The sequence below is a fragment of the Eutrigla gurnardus genome, assembly GCF_963514095.1.
Source record: "Eutrigla gurnardus genome assembly, chromosome: 7".
In the NCBI taxonomy this organism is placed as follows: domain Eukaryota; kingdom Metazoa; phylum Chordata; class Actinopteri; order Perciformes; family Triglidae; genus Eutrigla; species Eutrigla gurnardus.
Genome location: NC_139921.1, coordinates 14,847,666 through 14,869,624, shown reverse-complemented (window position 1 = coordinate 14,869,624; position 21,959 = coordinate 14,847,666). Strand labels below are relative to the sequence as shown.

The window sequence follows — 21,959 nt, the reverse complement described above, 5'->3', positions numbered from 1 at the left end:
CGGGGAAACCATTTCAGCATCATTCAGCGATGTGTGTGTGTGTGTGTGTGTGTGTGTGTGTGTGTGTGTGTGTGTGTGTGTTTCTGTGTGTGTGTGTGTGTTTCTGTGTGTGTGTGTTTGTGTGTGTGTGTGTGTGTGTGTGAGTGAGTGAGAGAAAGAAGAGAGCATCTAAATAAAAGTTTTTAACAAAGTCACAAAAGATTAACATCCTCCTCATACTGTGTGTTAATAGGTGTTAATAAGATGCAGTATTTACCTCCAGGACCTGAACGTAGCTGGAGGGGAACCATCCCGTAGCTGGAGGGGAACCATCCCCTGGCTCCATCCCTCTCCCCCTCCCACCAGCCTCCGTGCAGCGCCTGGACCACCTTAATAACGTCCCCGGCCTCGAAGCTCAGCCCCTGCTGGTGCTGCTCCCCGCTGAACGGGTACAAACTTACAGTACGATCCAGACATCATCGAGCGCGACTCCTCACGATGACGGCGATGACGCTCCTCGGGCTCCTCTGGAAGAAAACTCTCAAAAGACTCTCTCAAAAACCAGACTTGTGGAGTCGGAGCTGCTTGTTCGTCTCTCAGCTGGAGTCAAAGTTGTGTGAACAGGTTCTCCTCCTCCTCGCGCTCAGCTCCTCGAGACTGCTGCCAGCCCTGCCCGTGATGTTTCAACACCAGCGTCAAGCAACACAGAGCGAGACGGAACAAACCGGAAGTCAGCTAAATCTGACATCAAAATTAAAGCATGTTTTAAAGTTAGTAAACACGTATCCACATTACTATCAGCATTAGTGGCATCTCAACCTTCTCTACCTGCTGATAAAAAAATGTAGGCTACAGTGAGTTTTTTAAGGTGCTGTACAAGCAAATCATACTGTCTACTCTGTACAATGACAAAGAGTGTAGCAGGCTACTGTACACTATAAACAAATGATTTTGCTCTTTGCTCATGGCAGTTGTGACAGACATTTTTGTTTACATGTCGGCAGGCAAGCTTCACTCATTCCAGGGATGTATTTTGCTTTGTCCTATAGCCTACTTAATTGTATCACGTGGAACATGTTATGAAATGGATCTATAGTATAGAAATTTGCTCATAACAGGCCGACTGGAATACAAAGCAAACTTACCTCTCTCAAATGCACATTCATGGAAGTCTTGTATTGTCATCCCAGGACAAAACACAAGCAATGCAGTAATGTAATAATATACCTCTTTAAATGCACAAGAATGTGTCATGCAGAGAGTTATTAAATGTTTTTATTATTTAATTACACAGAAACCACATGGCAGGTGCTATTTTCTCATCCATAGGCTACTCTAAGTACAGCAATGTGAGGGTTTCATACATGTTGGTTGGATCACTCTTCAGTAGAGAATGCTTTCCTGAAATTAGTGAGTGAGTAGAGCATACTTTCCCTGCTGCAAAATCTCTCTTTGCTTTTCTTTTCTTTAAAAATGACTTTTAATGATGTTAACTAGATCTTATAAATGGCCTAAACACATCAAATGTGTATTTACCCTATACCGTAAGACTATAAGACTTGAAGAATCTCCTCTGTGCAACTATTCATGTAGTCAGTCAATGATCAAACTAGTAGCATGAATATGAATTACAGTCCAAGCGGGTTAGGCAAGGCAAGGCAAGGCCATTTTATTTGTATAGCCTGTTTTTACAGTTTGTCTGAAAGGGCCTTACATAGCATGAGCATCATAACAACATCCTCTTCCCTTAAACCCTGGTCATGGTCATCGGTAATCACACTTTACTGTGTGTTAACTTCACAGGTGGCAAAAGTACACTTTCAATAATTAAGTTGAAGTATAGATACTTGGGTAAAAAATAATACTTGGGTAAAAATAGAGATACCAATTCAACTTCTAAACTTGTACTTACAAAAGTACAGAGCCTCTAAAGTTCAGGCTCTGAAATGTATTCAAAAGTGCAAAGTAAATTTAACCCTGTAAAGGACATCTTTGGCTCCATATGCATATATTTTGTTAAAGCAAAATATAAATTATGCCAAAATAGACATCAACATTTGTTGCCTTGGCAGAAGCTGCTTCTCAATAGTCTGACTCATTTCTGTTTCCAGTGTAATGTGAGAGTTCTAACTTCTACTAATGATTATTCATTAAAACTACCTTAAGTAATTATTTTTCTGAAGTTCCAATCTCAAACCAATATCAATATTTAGAATTTACATGTCCTTTTTTTTTTTTAGCTACAATGACTCAGCCGATGTTCTCATCCTGCTGTCGGACCCTGGGTGTAAAGTCTGCGTAGAAGAATGGAAGAAGACGTCAGATCACTGCCTCAAGTGCAGGGATGACCTGCCCATATATACAGAGGTAGCTGGACTCTCTGCAGCATTGGCCAGCTTGAGTTCCCTTCCATAAAGAAGACTAGGCTAGCTTTCTGGTAGTTGAGAAGTTTCTTTGACATGACATGACATGACATGAAATTTGACATGTTTTTATGATGTTTTAATGTTGCCTTGTCAATGTGTTGTTTTGACAGCTAATATGGAGACGCTGCATTAGGTCTCAAGTGACGAACACAGTCCTGACACGTATGTTCTTTTCGAAGCCATCATCACGTCTTCACCTACAGCTGCTTGACAAGGGCCTGCAGCGTATTCGCATCTGACCAGTGATTGGTCAGATCGATTGCTGTCAATCATTGCAGTGATGGCGTGATTGGTCAAATGCTGCAAACGCCACCTCTTTCATGTGCACGCGCTCATAGCTGGACTGGTAAACCCTGGGTTGAGTTAACGAGTTGATAACCAGCTTCGTGTGACCGCTTATCTCCGATTGCCTTTGTTAGGGTAACTTAAGGGTATGTTGGACTCGCTTCGTAGTACAGGCCCCAGAGGGGTATTCCACCAAACTCGCTAATTAAAGCGGCGCTTTCCTGGTTAAGCCTGGTTAGAACTAACGTCAACTTCCACTTGCGGCTAAACCCATTCCATTAACGCATTTCAGCCGCGCCTTGTTGAGGCTAATTCAAGCCAGGTTAACGTTGTTGTGTGTTACGCACGTTCACAGGATATGAAGCAAGACCAGAACCGTGAATGTCGAATCATCGGGAAAATGGCAGAAAAGACCAGAGCAAAAATTATTGATGGAACTGTACGAGGAGTACAAACCCATCATAACCAAAAAAGGGAATACTGAAGTGATAAATAAAAATTGCGAGGCTGCTTGTGCAAGAATTGCCGAGCGATAAAATGCGTAAGTACCGTTAAAAGTAGGCTAACATGCTCTAATATAATACTGATGTAAAGTTCAGAAGTTAACTAGGTCATATCGTTCATTCTTTGGTCAATTTATAAAAAAAACGTGTTCAAGTTTACACAGTCAATATAATTTATTTATGACTGCAGTTGTTATTATTTGCGTATCGTCATGTTGAAATCTCTCATAAATGTGCTGAATGTACCTTTTGGGTTGCCATACAGTTATCTCAGTCCTTATAGCTTCTGATTGGTTCGTTGAGTGACATGTGAGTTTGAAAACAGGAAGAAAAGGTTGTTGTTGTTGTTGTATGAGCCTAGAATACGGTCGAAAAGTAAAGTGTTACCCAAAGAAATTATCCGTCTCCATCCTGCTCTTTCTATTATAAAGACTGCACAAACCACCACACACCGATCCCTCACGTTACACTGACAACGATTTCTTGAACGTGAGGATACTGTAGAGGTAACGTGCCGGATGTCCACCCGGCAGGAGACGGTTCAATTCCTGACTATGGAAGTTTGAGAAATTTCTTTCTTTGGCCGGAATTCTCTCTCTCTCTCTCTCTCTCTCTCTCTCTCTCTCTCTCTCTCTCTCTCTCTCTCTCTCTCTCTCTCTCCCTTTTTTTTTTTTTAGATAGGCCTAGTAAATGCATCTACATTGACCAACCCATTTATCTCAACAATTCAATGAACACATTCAATAAACCTATTAATGAACTCACCTGGAAGGAATTTATGTGGCTGAAAATTGCATGCAGCAATGCCTTTGTCATTGGGATCTATAACATGCTATTAATAATAACCTCTTTATGCCTATCATGTTTTAGCAAGTTATATTTGGGTTCTGGGGAAATTGTATGACATATTTATCATAGTTAGGTAAATTGTTTAGGTCTAATTCTCTGATCTAAAGACAATTATAGAAGAAAAAAAAAACACACATGTGATATCCTCGCCGGGATGTGAACGTTCGGGGGCAGGTGCATCACCACTCACCCAACTGGGGGCTTTAGATCATGATATGGCCAGTCGGTGTTAAACAAAATAAACAATTTATTCATATTTTTTTAATTGCAGGCATGTATTCTTAGACGCTTGATGAAAATATAGTCTGTTTGTACTTCATATATGTAATTTTGGTCATTTTTGGTCTTACATGCAGTGCTTGAATTGGGCCGGTACTCACCAGTATACTCAGTACCGGGACTTCTGATTTTTACCCATCTGCGTACCGTTACTTCTTACAGCGTACCGCCACCTCATGACGCATCTAGGTACGCATATTGTAGTTCTTTTATCATGTTGTGGATACCTATAATAAGCTATGCAGTTGATGAATCTGTCTTCATTTTAGATCGACAAGATTCTGTTTAAAAGATTCAGTTTAAGTTTAAGAAGCTTGCGGGAGGCTGCGCCGCATACCGTAAATCCTCTAATATAGCCTCAGCCAAAATCTTCGCGACGCGAACCTGACAATGAATGGGAAGCATGGAAATAATGCTGCCTGCCGGCCTCCATTAGAGACCGGCCGTTATTTACCTCCGCCGTTATTTATGTAAAGGGAGCAGAAATGGAAAAATAAAACCGGTCACCCTCTCTGGATGGAGAGGACTAGACAGAGGAATTCGAGAATGAGTATCTAAGTTGTGATATCTTTATTCCAAGACTTTCTCTCTCTCTCTCTCTCTCTCTCTCTCTCTCTCTCTCTCTCTCTCTCTCTCTCTCTCTCTCTCTCTCTCTCTCTCTCTCTCTCTCTCTCTCTCTCTCTCTCTCTCTCTCTCTCTGGGACTAGGGCAGGGAAGTTGAGAGACAGAGCAAACAAGCAAGCAGAAAGCAAGTAGCTACAATAAAACCACACATAGTCGCCATCTCACTGTACATTGTATCCATTTAGACAAACAATATTTTCCTGTACAAAAATATGAACAAAATAAATTTGAAGATATGGATTGAAGTTTTTTATTTATTTATTTATTTATTTTGTACAGAGAAATGTGTGTGTGAAAATGATCAACTAATATATGGTTTATCTAAGCAACTAGTATAGGGTTTATCTAGGTAAACCAAGCAAAAACACATCCATGAGAGCCACAAGCGCGCGTGCTGTGCAGTTGCTGATTTAGAGTACAGGCACCTTTTTTATTCCAATTCAAGCACTGCTTACATGCAGAGGTGGGTAGTAATGCGCTACATTTACTCCGTTACATTTACTTGAGTAACTTTTTGGAAAAATTGTACTTCTATGAGTAGTTTCAAAGCAGCATACTTTTTACTTTTACTTAAGTAAATTTGTGAAGAAGGAGCGGTACTTTTACTCCGTTACATTGGGCTGATTCTGCTCGCTACTTTTTTTTTTTTTAATCGATCCGTCTGCTGCATGGTCTGATTTGTTTATGTGGGGACCAGAGCCAGTGGCGCCGCCAGCCGGAATCCTGTACGCACTGTGCGTACTTTTTTGAAGGTGGACTAGATATTTAAATTTCAGCGGGTGACACCAAACCACGTCTGCCCAAGCAAGTCAGAGCTTTTCTTTCGCTCACACAGTGACCTGGAGAGACGCAGCCGCATTTGAGAGGACGATCGCGCGTGTGTGCGCAATTACGCATAGCGTGTTGGCCCTCTCCACTACACAATACAGCTCGGCTCTAGTCTCGTCACCTCTCTGCTGCTGAGCACTGTGGGCCGAGCCGATGCAGGTCTCTCTCCCCGGGAGAGTTATCATACCGTACTGTGCGTGTGTGTCCAAGCGTGTGTGTGTGTGCGTGCGTGCGTGGAGTGCTCACAAGCGTGCGCTTGTGTTTAGGGCGCGGATGGAGGGCACAAAAAAAATATTTGCACCGGGCCGATCACCATGATATACGCTACTGATTTCACTGATACTGAAAACATTAGATTTTGTCTTAAAAAAGTATTTTTCCATTTGTTGTTGTATTTTGCCGTTTCTGTGCGTACATTGAAATTGAATCCTAGCGACGTCTAACTCCGTTTCACCAATCAGGCAAAGCCTAAGCCATCACATGACCGCACACACATTCCCCGCGGCAAACAGGCGGAAAAGAGCGCAGAAACAAAACGATGGAGACGGCATGCAATTCCGAAGAAGCCGAAGAGGAGGAGGCACAACACCCCTGGCCCCACATAAAAGAAATGTTCACACTCCAGGCAAAAAAAAAAAAACAGCTACATTATGCGTTGCCATTTGTGTCTCCCGAAACAAGTGGAGTTATTTATTTATTATTGTTTATTTTAAACTGTTTCAGTTGTCTAAGGGAATTCTCCGTGCATTATTTGACATTATTTGACCTGATTAATAAAGGAGGTTACTCGGCAGTTACTCTGTACTTAAGTAGTTTTTTCACCCATTACTTTTTACTCTTACTCAAGTAACACAGGGTGACAATACTTTTTACTTTTACTTGAGTCATATTATTCTAAAGTAACAGTACTCTTACTTGAGTACAATTTTTGGCTACTCTACCCACCTCTGCTACATGTGATGAAATCACGAGGACTAGGCTTGGCGGAACCTTCTGCTGGTACAGTTGTTTCCGACAGACGGACTTCTCTGAAACACCCGCTAAAGTAAGCCTGATGGTTAGCCTGCCCCGGGGTTAAATATCGCCGTTAATCTATTCTTAAAGTTGGGTTGGGAGCTGGGTCTATACCGGGGCTCGGATCCGACCTGCGAAGGAATATTTACTGGCTCTTTTAGTGGAGAAAACATTCAAACATGCTGGCCGTATAGTGGCCGATATGAGCTGCCCTCTCATCTCCGCGCAGCACAGAGACTTGCTCCACAAGACGCGTGGCTTCAACAATCCTCACCGCGCGCCCCCGCTACGTTCTTCGTCCTGTACGCGCTTGATGTTGTTCTGATGCCGTTCCGCCTCGTTGAACCACCAAAACGGCGCTTTCTACTTGAAAACACGGAGAGTTGACTCTGTATTTTGATAAACTGCTGCACAGTTCAGACTCGTGGTGTGAGCGGAACCGGACCGGAACCGAAATCATGTCGAGCCATGCTACGGATCGTGCCCTTAGGCAGCCTATGTTAATTAAATAGTTTGTTTTTTGATAAGCTGTGGAACTCTGAGTTTACCTATTTCTACCTATTTTTTTTTAACTATTAAGCTGTTGAGTAAACCTGTAACTTATATTTTACTTGATAAAATAAGACAATATATCCACTCATAGTCGTAGTGTTTAACAGTATCTGCAGCTATTAATGTGATGCTCATCATTTTCCAGCAATATTTTTCCGGCCCCTCATTTTGGATGATTCCCATCATCCGGCCCTCATTCATTACTAATGGATAGCTATGATGACTTTCACTTTCATTTTTGACCACATCAAACGTGACGTGCTGACGTGGATGCAGCTCTGAAGGTTTGCTTCAGGGAATATTTATTTTTAAGAAGCGTCCCAATGGAAACCTCGACAAGACTAAGGTTGTTTGCACCTTGTGCAATGCGGAATAGTCAGTCATTATTTAGGTAGTACACACATATTATGAATGTTGGTAGTGTGTAATACACAAACCGGAAGTGTAGATTTGTTTCATTGTTTTATTTGTTTAAAAACAAAGCATGTTGTGGATATTTTCAATATGTTTTAAATCTGAAAATCAAATAAAAAGACTAAATACATTTTTTTTACCTTACTGTATTCAAATATGGCCTAATAATGTGTGCTGTGTTAACATTATATAACTGTACTAAACTGAACAAAACAGACTGAAGGTTTGATCCTGATCAAAACCAAGATTGGATTACGTGATCTATCTGATTTCAGAATCTGTTTTTCCTTTTGAAAAACCCATTTTCAATATTTAATCCAATCAGAAATCCTAAATCCAATGGGATTCCTTCTGAAAAACTGGGCCCTGGATGCCATTAGTCCTGCAGCACCGTGGACAAACGCCACATCAGTGAAAGTGGCAGTGAGCTGAACGCAGGTGGTGAAACATCAGAATTCAGGGTTCATTGTGATATTTACAAAGAAGAATAAAGCACCGACTGTTTGGAAGAGAGAGCCAGACAAATGTTGTTCTCTGACCTTGTTGACAAAAACACGAATAAGATACACGACATGCCAGGCATTCTGGAAACATGGGTGGGGCTGCCTGGCACAGTCCTAAACTGGTTTAAATCGTACTTGAAACTCTGGTTACTTCCTGGTGTCTGAGATCTGCTACACATCGTCCTGTCGTCTCTCCTACATGTGAACAGTTTGGTAAGTGACAGTTTCTGATATTTCAAACATACAAGAATGAGACAATGTTCAGTCTTTACTGCAGTAAATGTACTGAAGCTGTAAAATACAGCTTCCACCTGAATGCATCAGTAAGAATAATCTAAGCATATCATGTATTATAGTACAACACTGTGTACTTTTACTGTGGATACTTTTAGTAGTAGTATTAGTGTTTTTACTGTGAAATACAGTAAATAAAAACATACTACAGAATTACATGTCGCCTAATAAACAAAAAAATAACTATAACCTTACAAATTCATGGTGACATGGATCTGTTAGTTAAACGACAAAGTAAAAAATGTCTTCTTGTCAACAACGGCGAAAAAGACAGTAACTACCCACATTCATTGTGAATGCAATAAAATTAAAGGTTCCCTATGTCTAAAAAGCCAGTCTGATTTGGGGAAAACACAGAGTCATTTCAGTACATCTAAAGGGCATTGCCTCAAGTGTTTGTTTTTTTTGCGCTATTGTAAGTGTTTATTAGCAATGCTAGTTGAAGTCACCGTGGTCCGTTAGCATGTATCTGAATAAAATGTCCCTCAAAACACCGATCTAACCATTAAACAACAATGTGTACTTGTCATGATCTGTGTTTTTGTTATGTTCTGTTTTCTTGGTTTTGATTTCCTGTTTTATTTTGCCCTTGTGATTCCCTGTCTCGTACTTCCTGGTCCTTGTTGTTTCCGCTGTCTTGACTCCCCCACCCTCTCGTGTTGATTACCTGGCCTGCCCTAATGTGTTTCACCTGTCCCTCGTCAGCTCCCTGCCTCCCTGTGTGTATATAGTCTGTGTGTTTCCCCTGTCTCTGGTCGGATCATTGTTGAATGTCGTTTGTCGCTGTCGTTGTCTGTCACTCCCTGTCTCCCGCACCACGTCATGTCCCTGGATCTTTCTTTGTACCTGCGTCCTGCCTCCCGTGTCCCTTTGTGTTCTGGTTTTCTTGCGTAAGTGTTTCTTTTGACTATTGTTTTTGCCCCTGAGTTCTTCTTGGTTTGGTACTTTGATCCTGTCTAAGTTCTTGTTTTGTATTTTGTTTGATATTCGTTTTTGCCCTCGTGGTTCTTTGGTTTGATACTTTGCTTTTGTCTTAGTTTTTGTAATTAATTAATGAGTTAAATAAAACCTTTTACCTGCATTTGGGTCCTCACCTCCTGCTTCCAAGCCCGATTGTGACAGTACTACTGTATGTCTGTAGTATTTCATTCTCTCTATGTAGTATTTTTTTGTCTAAAGTTAACGTTGGTTTTGTTGTTGGTTTTGTTTTCTAAAGCTAACATTGGTTTTGTGGCATAATGTCGACCAACTGAATGTACAAACAGTTTGCTGAATGCCAGGAAAAAAATGTAAAATTCATGTCCATGTATACAAATGACTAGATTACAATTCCATGACTGTTTCACTAATTGCTGTGAGACTTTGTTGGAAGTTCATGTCGAACAAAAGGCCAAAGCAATAAACGTAACAATGTAACTTCCTGACCGGAGTTCGAGCTAATCCGATAACAAAAGAAACGAACAAAAACACATGGACAAGGTCTAACTCCCTACGACAGGACGACAACGGTGTTTAACGACAGGGATTCATCCCTACTGCTTCATGTTGGACATTAACGTCTGAGCTATTTACAATGTGAATAAAATGTTAGCATTGAAGCTAAAGTTATCTATGAAGGAAAGCTCAAAGATTAACACAAGGACTAAATGCGTATTTGAGTCAGTTGAAATATTTTAACTGGAGCGGTAACTTTGTGTGTCGCTGTCCTGAAAGCCTTTGAGATTCTCCTGCTTTCGTCTGGACGCTGTTCAACTCAAACGGGACCAAAACATTATTGGTCTCACCGTTAACTACCGTTCATAGTTTTTTTTTTTTTTTTTTTTAATTGTGTTTATTCTGTGCTCGTGTTCTTATTTATTGATGATTTATTTTGTGTTTTGGTGCTTGATGATTTTAACTGCTGTACAGTGTCCTTGAGTGGCGTGAAAGGCGCTTTCTAAATAAAATGCATTATTATTATTATTATTATTATAGTTTTCAAGAAATGAGGTCCCATTGGAGACACAGGAAGGGGCGGGACTTTGCCTCTCTGTTGTCAGTGTTGCGGTAGTGACAGTGTGTGTTTCTGCCAGCAGGTCGAGACTCTGCTATGAATCAGTGTGAGGACCGAGAGGACGGAGTCCTTCCCTCTAAAACCACCCAGGATGGGGGACATGACAGCCAGACCAAAGCTCAGAGGTGAGACGAGGATCTCGAAATTTTCCAGGACTCAGATCACTCCACCATCATGGTTCTCACTCAACAACATAAATATACATAATATTAACTAGATCGCTTTATTGAGGTTAAAACTGAACCTTGTTATTATCTGACTGTCCTGAGGTGAAGAATCAGGTCTTGGTCCAGACCTTTGTAGTCCATGTCGGGGATGATCTGAATCTAGTGTCGACTCTCCTGTTGAATCCATTTGTTTTGACTTTGGTGAACAATCACTGAGACCAGAAGCTTTAATAGCCTTCAATACTGTTAGTTGTCTGAGAAGAAGAAGCAGTACAGTTTGATGATAAGTCAAATAAATATTCAGATTAAATATTAACCTGACACTAGGGGTGTGAATCGTTGGCTTCACAGTGATTCGATTAAAGATTCAGTAGCTGGCGATTCGTTTTAGGAAATTTTTTTTTTTTGGAACGATTCGATTCTGCAAACCACGATTCGAGTCAGTAATCTGTATTCTTCTGAAAGGTGAAAAAATAAACAGACCACAGAATTACTTAAAGTCGTCCTGCATAATATTTTATGCTGATTACAAAAATGAAATCAAACATTGCTACATGCTGGCAGGGGAGAGAGTGTCTTAAAAGTCTTAAAACATTAATCATTATGAAGAATCGTGATTCATAAGATTTAACTAATTTATATCAATTATTGGTAGGGGTGTGACGAGATCTCGTGCCACGAGAGATTAAAGTCGACGATATTTCTCGTCGCGTTAAAAATCTGTCTCGTGAGATTTGTGAGCTATACATAGCTGAGGTTTTATAGACAGCTGTCTGACTGGGAGCTTAAAAAAGCCAACCACACCCAGCAAACATTTTGACGTCTATTTGACGTCGGTCAGGCAGGTCGATTCGACGTCTACCAGAGGTGCTGAAATGAAAGTTTTTCTGACGTCGGATTTCGACGGCATCAATTGTCGTTTCGACGACATATCAACGGCTAACAGAGCAGGCTACTATGTCATTATTACGTCGTATAGACGACTTTTCCACGTCTCTACGTGACGTCTATTTGACGTCTAATTAACGTCGGTCTCATGACCGAAGTCATTTCGACGGCTCTTGGACGGCATCAATTCACGTCATTTCAACGTAGTTTCGACGGCATATCAACCTTTGTCAAAATACACATGTTATGTATTGCATTTAAAAATATGTTAAATCTAGTTTCAACTAGTGCCTACATAACTGGCATTACCACATCCATACATTCTATGACAAGCACGGCTCTTGTGCTGTATACATGTGCAATTCTTAATGCTCTCATCTTCAACTATTTAAATTAATTCATCAATTTCAGCAAAAAACATCCTTAAAATGCAAAGAGGTCAAAAAGTCCAATAGACAACACCAGCAAATTTCACATTTGCAAACTTAAAATATCACAGGAATGGTGAACCTGGTCAAAACTTTTATAGTAAATAAACTCACCTGTGATGGAGTTAAAAATACTCAAGTAATGTTCACCCATACTGTAAAATACAAGTAGTACATGGACTAACGAGTTATCTATATATTGAATAATTGAATAAAAAACGAACATGTATATTTGAACAAATGTTTTATTGACTTCCTTTTTATTGCAGTCCTGTGGGGTCTTGTTTAAGGTGGTTCTGAATCACACTCTCTATTTCTGCATCTGTGGCCTTTGGACTCCATCTCTTCACAGCAGCTGGAGAGAGGGCATAAGAAAAAAATAAACATTTTTACAGAGCGCCTATTCAGATGTTAAATGCACTTTAAAGATGGCAAGAACAAATTATAGAGCGAAAACCTTCTGCGCATGCTCCGTCTCTCCGTCTCGTTTTTGGTGTATGTCAAGCGACACCTATAGGCCTGGCATATGAACTACAGCATTTTCGGTGGATCCGTCTAAATGCAAATATTCTTGAAACAATGCCGAGGAAGACGGAGAAAAAACAACGTTTTCGCCCGTCTGGACGGCCCCTTAAAGTGTTATGGTTCTGTAACGATGCTAAACCGAGAGTTGCACAAATGTTCGGCTCGGTTTAGCATCGAGCACCTCACGTAGCCTGTGAGCTAACTCAGGGCTAGTTTCACACGGCAGCTAACTTGGCTGCTAGCCGCCGCTCGGTTACGGATAAAAGCAACAAAAAAACAGCTATCTGTAACAATACACGATGCAGCAACAAAATCAAAACTCCAACATGCAACTGATAAACATATGTCTTACCAAACACGGTTTCATTTTAAATTACAGTACTTTTAGTAACTCACCTTTCACGGGTGTCTCGTGTCTCCTCCTCGTCAACTGACGCTGCAAAGTTCTTCTTGCGCATGCGTAGGAAACCGCTAGGTGCGCTAACTACGCGAGGAAAAATAGTTCCTAGATGGACGCTATATCACAAACATTTTAACCCACATTGCCAATATGATACTACATTATTTTCTTAAATTCACGAACATATTTCCATTATTTCGAATAGTTTTTTTTTAGCATTCGTGCGTTGATGTGTCATTGAAACAACGTCATTTGACGTTGGTCATTTCAGCCCCTCAGATAGACGTCAAATCAACCTGCCTGCCCGACGTTAATCAGACATCCCGACATGATTGGATATCTGCATCTCGACACAGCAGTAGATAGAGGAAATCATTCTTGACATCGTTTTTTCAGTTAAATATGTTTTCTTTGAGATCGTATTCCCCCTAATGTTATCATGTCGAAAAAAAGTCTAATTAAAGTCACGTCGTGACGCGACGTCGATTGGACGTCTTCATCTGGACGCAGGTCGAGCAAACGTTTTCTGTCAGTGTTTATTCAGTTAAACCTCTCTAAAATGCATATTTAATAAGGTAATATTTGCCATGATATTATTTTATGATGTCGAAAAACAGTCGAATTAAAGTCACGTCGTGACGCGACGTCGATTGGACGTCTTCATCTGGACGCAGGTCGAGAAAACGTTTTCTGGCAGTGTTTATTCAGTTGAACCGCTCTAAAGCGTATATTTAATTAGGTCATATTTGCCATGATGATATTTTATGATGTTGAGAAACAGTCGAATTAAAGTCACGTCGTGACGCGACGTCGATTGGACGTCTTCATCTAGACGTAGGTCGAGAAAATGTTTGCTGGGCAGCATCGCTTATTGTTACCGACAATGCACGTAATATGGACGTGGCCGTGCGCGACGCGGGATTGAAGTCGCACATCTGTTTTGCGCACACTTTAAATCTTGCAACCCAAGCTTCATCCCCGCGTCGCTCGTTTACTCGGGCGGGTGACGTGTGACTGCATTTTTTCATCGTAGTTCAGCGGCTACCGCGGTGAAAATGTCCAAGCAGAAACGGCTACAATTACCATCACACAAGTTAATGACGGGCACGTTGGATATGCTGGCTCGTTACCTTGAGCAGCAAGCTGCCATAGCAGCATCACCAGCCCAGAGACAAGACAAAACTCCCGAAGCACTGATACACTTGACAGCTGAGATGTCAGAGATGCTGAATATGCTGTAGTTGCAGCATGTTGTTCATGACATACTTGTTCAGGCTCCGTTTGCACTATTTGCACTCTGTATTGACAAAGTAGAACTTTGATTTGGTTTTGCACATATTTACACTTGGAAAAAAGAAAATATTTTATTTTATTTTAACTTTTATAAATTTTACTTTTCGTTTAAATTTGTGAAAGAAGAAAATTATTAAAAGAGCATGCTTACATGATGCATGTAAAGAGTTAGAATAAAATATTTAAAAATGCATATGCAACTCTGTTAATTTATAGTCTGTTGGTCCAGTCATATATTTTGTCATTGTAGTTTTCTTAAAATCTCGTCTCGTCTCGTTCTCGTGGACCCAATATCGTGTCTCCTCTCGTCTCATGAGTGTATCGTCACACCCCTAATTATTGGTGAATCCAAAACGATTAATTGTATTTATTTATTTTAGCAGATCGATTTAGTTGAATTGATAGGACTGACCATCGATGCATCGCATGAGTTGTTACACTACTACCTGACATACACCTGGACCAACACTGTAACCTGCTGACACTTCAGCTGATCATCCTCAAATATTGAATGAAAGGAATGAAAGTTTAACTGGGAAATTCAGATTCTCTGTTGGTCTGTTGAACCACAAAAACACACGTCCATCAACATTAAGTGAAGTCTGCTGAATGAATAATGCGATGGTCTGAACTGCTAAACATACTGTGATAATAACATTTTCTTTGATGATTTCGTGTTGTGGCTTATATTGTGATGAATGAAGTTTAACTAGTGAGAATCTTGGGAAAGTATTTCCTTAAATTGTATTTATTGTATCAGGATGCAGCAGCAGAGACCAGACTCCCTTGGACCTGGACCCAGCTGTGTATCCATAAAGAGTGACAACTCTATGGGTTGCCCTATTTTTTTTAAAGCTGAACAAGCTGCTGATGGAAGGTAAGAAATGAAACTGAACTTGCTGGGCAGCATCGCTTATTGTTACCGACAATGCACGTAATATGGACGTGGCCGTGCGCGACGCGGGATTGAAGTCGCACATCTGTTTTGCGCACACTTTAAATCTTGCAACCCAAGCTTCATCCCCGCGTCGCTCGTTTACTCGGGCGGGTGACGTGTGACTGCATTTTTTCATCGTAGTTCAGCGGCTACCGCGGTGAAAATGTCCAAGCAGAAACGGCTACAATTACCATCACACAAGTTAATGACGGGCACGTTGGATATGCTGGCTCGTTACCTTGAGCAGCAAGCTGCCATAGCAGCATCACCAGCCCAGAGACAAGACAAAACTCCCGAAGCACTGATACACTTGACAGCTGAGATGTCAGAGATGCTGAATATGCTGTAGTTGCAGCATGTTGTTCATGACTGTAGTGTTTTGAGTGCAAGAATGACACATGGAGACGGAGTACAAGTCTATTGCGTTCTTTACTTGGTAACTTCCTAGTACATGCGCAGAGCACCCCGGTGGTCACAACAGGTACCGTATTACTCGTACAGCGTGCACACATTACCGTAGTAAATGTAATGACTTCAACTACTACACTCCTTCCCCCTAGATGATAACCTAGATAACCAAACTACATCCCACATTGCAATGACCATTCTCTGAACATTATATGAAGGGCTCAACTTATAGTAAAATACCCCTAACTTATAATCATTAACAGTAGGCAGTCTGAACACAATTGCGAAACTTATAACTCACTATCTCTACTTGAACATTTAGAGATTCAGTCTTTTTGGTGCCGTTCGCTGCCTTTCAGGATAACGCCGCTCAGGTTGAGCTTCCTGAGGTGGATGAGCAGCTGCATCTTCTGGCTCTGTGATTTCTGCTTGTTCCTCAGAATTTGCTGAGTAATCCGGGAAATCACTGTCATCCGTTCTGCTTGGAGGTGTTGAAGCTTTAGATGCACGAAGGTGATCTACATGCACCTTGACTTGACGTTGACCTATTTGCACATCATAGGTCAGAGGTCCTCTTTGTTTCAAAATTTTCCCTGCAATCCACAGTTTCTTAGGATGTCTGAAATCTCGAACCAACACCCTCTCTCCCAGAGTAAACATCCGGAGAGGCTTTGCCCGCTTGTCATGAGCCTTCTTCTGCTGTAACTGATGTTTGACCACAACTTCAGACATGTCCGGCTTCAACAATGACAGGCGAGTGCGTGGTTGTCTTTTCAGGAACAGTTCAGCTGGGGTGCGTTCAGTGACTGTGTGAGGGGTGTTTCTATATGTGAACAGGAACCGAGCAAGCCGTTGATGTGGTGACACAGACTGAGCTTCCAGTCGAGTCCAGGCTTTCTTGAATGTCTGCACAGCTCGTTCCGCTGCTCCATTAGAAGCAGGATGGTAAGGTGGTGTGAGAACATGGCGAACTCCATTCTTCTTGAGAAACTGTTCAAACTCTGTTGATGTAAAAGGAGGGCCGTTGTCAGACACGAGCACCTTTGGCAGTCCATATGATGCAAACAGGTTCCTGAGAAGATGTGTAGTCTTCTCTGCTGTTGTGAGCTGTGTAGGCAGGACTTCTAGCCATTTTGAATAAACATCAACTACCACCAGGTAGTGCTGCTTGTTAATTTCAGCAAAGTCCACATGAATCCGTTCCCAGGGTGCTGTGGCCCATGACCAAGGATGGAGAGGCGCTGCCGCAGGTCTGTTCAGTGTGGTCTCACAAACTGCACACTGACTCACATAGTTTTCTATCTCTTCATCTAGGCCTGGCCACCACAGGAAGCTTCGGGCTAAAGCCTTCATTCGTGTTATTCCTGGATGTCCATCATGCATATCTGACAACAGACGCCGCCTGAATTTCGGTGGTATGATGACCCTTGACCCCCAGAGAACACATCCCTGGTCTGAAGAGAGCTGGTCCTTCCTCATGCAAAATGGTTTGAACTCTGGATTGGGCATAAACTTTGGCCATCCTGACAATGTCAGATCCAGGACTTTAGAGAGGAGTGGGTCATGTCTTGTCTCTTCTGCAATGTCTTTGGCTGAGACAGGCAACTCATCGATGTGTGACATACAGAACACTTCACTGTCATCAGTGCTTTCATCAGTGTCATGCTGGCATGGAAGACGTGACAATGCATCAGCATTGGCATGGTCACTGGAACGTCTGTACTGAATGTCATAATCATATGCCATTAAGATTAAACCCCAGCATTGCATGCGGAGTGCAGCAAGAGTTGGAACAGCTGATTTAGGGCCAAGTATGGTCAGAAGTGGTTTGTGGTCAGTCAAAAGCACAAACTTCCTTCCATAAAGGTACTTATGGAATTTCTTGACGCCGAATATTATGCTCAATGCTTCTTTTTCAATTTGAGCATAATTTCGCTCACTTGATAGAGTCCTGGAGGCAAAAGCGATAGGTTGCTCTTCACCAGAGGGTAGCACATGTGAAATTACTGCACCCACACCGTATGGACTGGCGTCACATGCAAGCCTAAGTGGCTTCTCTGGATCGTAGTGTGCAAGACACTTACTGTTCAGAAGATGCTGTTTGCAGGCCTGAATTCCCAGGTCCCAGCCTCTTCACATTGCTGGGACCATTTCCACGGTGTGTCTGCATGTAGCAGCTGGTGAAGCGGATGCAGTAATGTAGACAGATTTGCCACAAACTTCCCATAATAGTTGAGCAGTCCCAGAAATGATCTCAACTCTGTAACATTCTGTGGAGCTGGTGCATTTACTATGGCTTCTACCTTGTCTGCTCTTGGGTGAAGTCCCTGTGCATCAATTCTGTACCCAAGGTACTCCACTGAGTCTTGCAGGAATGCACACTTTGATTGCTTGATCTTGATTCCTTGCTTTTCCAGTCTTTCCATGACTTCATCTAATATTGCCAAGTGTTTTTCTTTTGTAGGTGCAGAGACAAGAATGTCATCCATGAAGCACGCAACATTCTCCATGCCCTGAAGAATCTGGTCCATTGTGTATTGAAACACTGATGGAGCTGTTGAAACACCATAGGCTAGGCGGTGGTATCTGAAGAGGCCTTTGTGTGTGTTTATAATGAGGTACTGCTCTGATTCTGGATCAAGCTGCAACTGTTGATAAGCAAAGGACAGGTCGATTTTACTGAAGACTGTCCCTCCAGCCAGAGTAGCAAACAAGTCCTCAGCATTTGGTAGAGGATATTCCTCCGGGAGTATGCATCTATTCACAGTCACTTTGTAGTCGCCACACAATCTCACAGTTTTGTCTTTCTTTGGCACTACGACGATAGGTGCAGCCCAATCACTCCTTTTTACTTGAGAAATAATTCCGTTCCTCTGTAAGCGCTCAAGTTCTTTTTCCACTGCTTCCCTCAATGCATAAGGTACAGGTCGTGGCTTGTGGAAGATCGGCTTGGCGTCACTCTGCACTCTAATCTTTGCTCTGAAGTCTTTAATCTTTCCATATCCATCTGTAAACAAATATTTGTGCTTTTCCAGCGTGTCCTTGAGTGTCAGTGGATTATTTCTCTGCAAACTGAAGATCTTCCCCCAATTCAGCTTTATCTTCTGCAGCCAATTCCTTCCCAGTAATGGCGGTTTACTACCTTTAACCACCACAAGTGGCAGCTCCCACTCTTGTTCCCCATACTTCACAGGCACCAGGATCTTTCCCAGCACAGGTATGGTGTCTCCTGTGTATGATGACAGGTGAATGGCAACTGGCTCCAGTGGGCAGTTCTTCAGTTGTTCCTGATAGAGGGACTCTGGAATCAAAGATACCGAGGCACCCGTATCTACCTGCATGTGCACTTGTTTCCCAGATAACTCCATGGTGACGAAAATGCCATTTTTCTTTCCTTGTGCAGTGTACACTGTAAACAGGTCCAGTGCGTCATCGTTGCCATACTCTGAGTCATCTGTGTCTCTGGTTGCTGTCACCATTTGTGCCTTGTCACTCTGTTTTATCTTCTTGCAGACTCTTTTCAAGTGTCCAACTTTTCCACATCCATGGCATGTTTCAGTGCGATAGTAGCATTCAGTTGGCTGATGGTTATCTTTGCCACATCTATAGCACTTCTGTCTTTTGTCTGAAGATCCTTGTTTCCCTCTTGAATCATCCTGCCGGTTGTAACGTGAACCTTGACCTTTCTTGTAATAGCGTCTGTCACTCGAAGAATTGAACACTTTGTTAACTGCACCTTTTGGCTTCTCATTATGTTCTCTCAATTCCTTTGTGTCTCTGTAGGCCAATTCTAAAGCAAGTGCAATGTCACAGGCCTTTGTGAACGTCAGGTCTTTCTCCGATAGTAGTCTCTTGTGATACTGTTCCCCCGAGAGGCCACAAACAAACTGATCCCTGAGGGCATCATTCAGAAATTGTCCAAATTCACAAGTGCTTGCCAATGTTTTTAGTGCAAGGATATATTCAGAGACGGTTTCATCTTGTCGTTGCTGTCTTTTGTAAAACCTGAAGCGTTCTGCAATCAGAATAGGCTTGGGCTTGAAATGCAGTGACAGAGCTTTCGTGAGGTCGGCATAGTCCACATCCGTCACTTTTTGCGGTGCAATCAGATTTTTCAGAAGTCCATACTCTGCTGGACCCAGCACACTTATGAATACATCAGCTGTCTTCTCTTGATCAATTTCATTTGCTGCCAGCCATCTTTCAAACCGCTCCAAATATGAATCAAAATCTTCTTTTGTTCTGTCAAATTCTGGAACTTTTCCAATATACGCCATTTTTACAGTTGTTTCCTTTTTCAGTTAATCTCCGGTCGTTTCTTTGTTTGTTTGTTGTTGTTTTTTTCTATTTCCTCTGCACCGATTTTCTTCTGCCGTTACAGTCACTCACCACAGGAGGGCGCTCTTGCTCTTCTTTTTAAAAAAAAAACACTGTTCCTTGCCGTTTCAGCCGCCGGCACTTTCAGTTTCTTCCGAACCAAAAAACAGGTGAAAACACACTTTTAGGAGAAGTTTTACTCATCTGACATCTCCCATATGCATCACGATGTGGATTCACTTCATTTCCTCGTCGCCATTGTAGTGTTTTGAGTGCAAGAATGACACACGGAGACGGAGTACAAGTCTATTGCGTTCTTTACTTGGTAACTTCTTAGTACATGCGCAGAGCACCCCGGTGGTCACAACAGGTACCGTATTACTCGTACAGCGTGCACACATTACCGTAGTAAATGTAATGACTTCAACTACTACAATGACATACTTGTTCAGGCTCCGTTTGCACTATTTGCACTCTGTATTGACAAAGTAGAACTTTGATTTGGTTTTGCACATATTTACACTTGGAAAAAAGAAAATATTTTATTTTAACTTTTATAAATTTTACTTTTAGTTTAAATTTGTGAAAGAAGAAAATTATTAAAAGAGCATGCTTACATGATGCATGTAAAGAGTTAGAATAAAATATTTAAAAATGCATGTGCAACTCTGTTAATTTATAGTCTGTTGGTCCAGTCATATATTTTGTCATTGTAGTTTTCTTAAAATCTCGTCTCGTCTCGTTCTCGTGGACCCAATATCGTGTCTCGTCTCGTCTCATGAGTGTATCGTCACACCCCTAATTATTGGTGAATCCAAAACGATTTATTGTATTTATTTATTTTAGCAGATCGATTTAGTTGAATTGATAGGACTGACCATCGATGCATCGCATGAGTTGTTACACTACTACCTGACATACACCTGGACCAACACTGTAACCTGCTGACACTTCAGCTGATCATCCTCAAATATTGAATGAAAGGAATGAAAGTTTAACTGGGAAATTCAGATTCTCTGTTGGTCTGTTGAACCACAAAAACACACGTCCATCAACATTAAGTGAAGTCTGCTGAATGAATAATGCGATGGTCTGAACTGCTAAACATACTGTGATAATAACATTTTCTTTGATGATTTCGTGTTGTGGCTTATATTGTGATGAATGAAGTTTAACTAGTGAGAATCTTGGGAAAGTATTTCCTTAAATTGTATTTATTGTATCAGGATGCAGCAGCAGAGACCAGACTCCCTTGGACCTGGACCCAGCTGTGTATCCATAAAGAGTGACAACTCTATGGGTTGCCCTATTTTTTTTAAAGCTGAACAAGCTGCTGATGGAAGGTAAGAAATGAAACTGAACTTGCTGGGCAGCATCGCTTATTGTTACCGACAATGCACGTAATATGGACGTGGCCGTGCGCGACGCGGGATTGAAGTCGCACATCTGTTTTGCGCACACTTTAAATCTTGCAACCCAAGCTTCATCCCCGCGTCGCTCGTTTACTCGGGCGGGTGACGTGTGACTGCATTTTTTCATCGTAGTTCAGCGGCTACCGCGGTGAAAATGTCCAAGCAGAAACGGCTACAATTACCATCACACAAGTTAATGACGGGCACGTTGGATATGCTGGCTCGTTACCTTGAGCAGCAAGCTGCCATAGCAGCATCACCAGCCCAGAGACAAGACAAAACTCCCGAAGCACTGATACACTTGACAGCTGAGATGTCAGAGATGCTGAATATGCTGTAGTTGCAGCATGTTGTTCATGACTGTAGTGTTTTGAGTGCAAGAATGACACATGGAGACGGAGTACAAGTCTATTGCGTTCTTTACTTGGTAACTTCCTAGTACATGCGCAGAGCACCCCGGTGGTCACAACAGGTACCGTATTACTCGTACAGCGTGCACACATTACCGTAGTAAATGTAATGACTTCAACTACTACACTCCTTCCCCCTAGATGATAACCTAGATAACCAAACTACATCCC

General features: G+C 41.8%; 2 protein-coding genes across 8 annotated transcripts in view; both read left to right on the top strand.

Moving 5' to 3' along the window:
• The window catches only part of LOC311015864 (scavenger receptor cysteine-rich type 1 protein M130-like), a gene marked incomplete at its 3' end in the record, with an annotated part of 214,626 nt that overhangs the window by 100,852 nt on the left and 91,815 nt on the right, over nt 1–21,959 (top strand). The window lies entirely within an intron of this gene.
• The window catches only part of LOC311016165 (uncharacterized protein), a 70,335-nt gene continuing 56,799 nt past the window's right edge, over nt 8,424–21,959 (top strand). For 4 of the 7 annotated variants that reach the window (XM_084013707.1, XM_084013711.1, XM_084013708.1 and 1 more), the window contains exons 1-4: nt 8,424–8,469; nt 10,626–10,728; nt 15,065–15,181; nt 21,193–21,309. In XM_084013707.1, coding sequence (XP_083869833.1) covers nt 10,640–10,728; nt 15,065–15,181; nt 21,193–21,309 — 323 coding nt within the window. In that variant the 5' untranslated portion in view covers nt 8,424–8,469; nt 10,626–10,639. Of the gene's footprint in view, nt 8,470–10,622; nt 10,729–15,064; nt 15,182–21,192; nt 21,310–21,959 lie in introns of all 7 variants that reach the window. The other 3 variants (XM_084013710.1, XM_084013709.1, XM_084013706.1) reach the window with 2 other exon arrangements.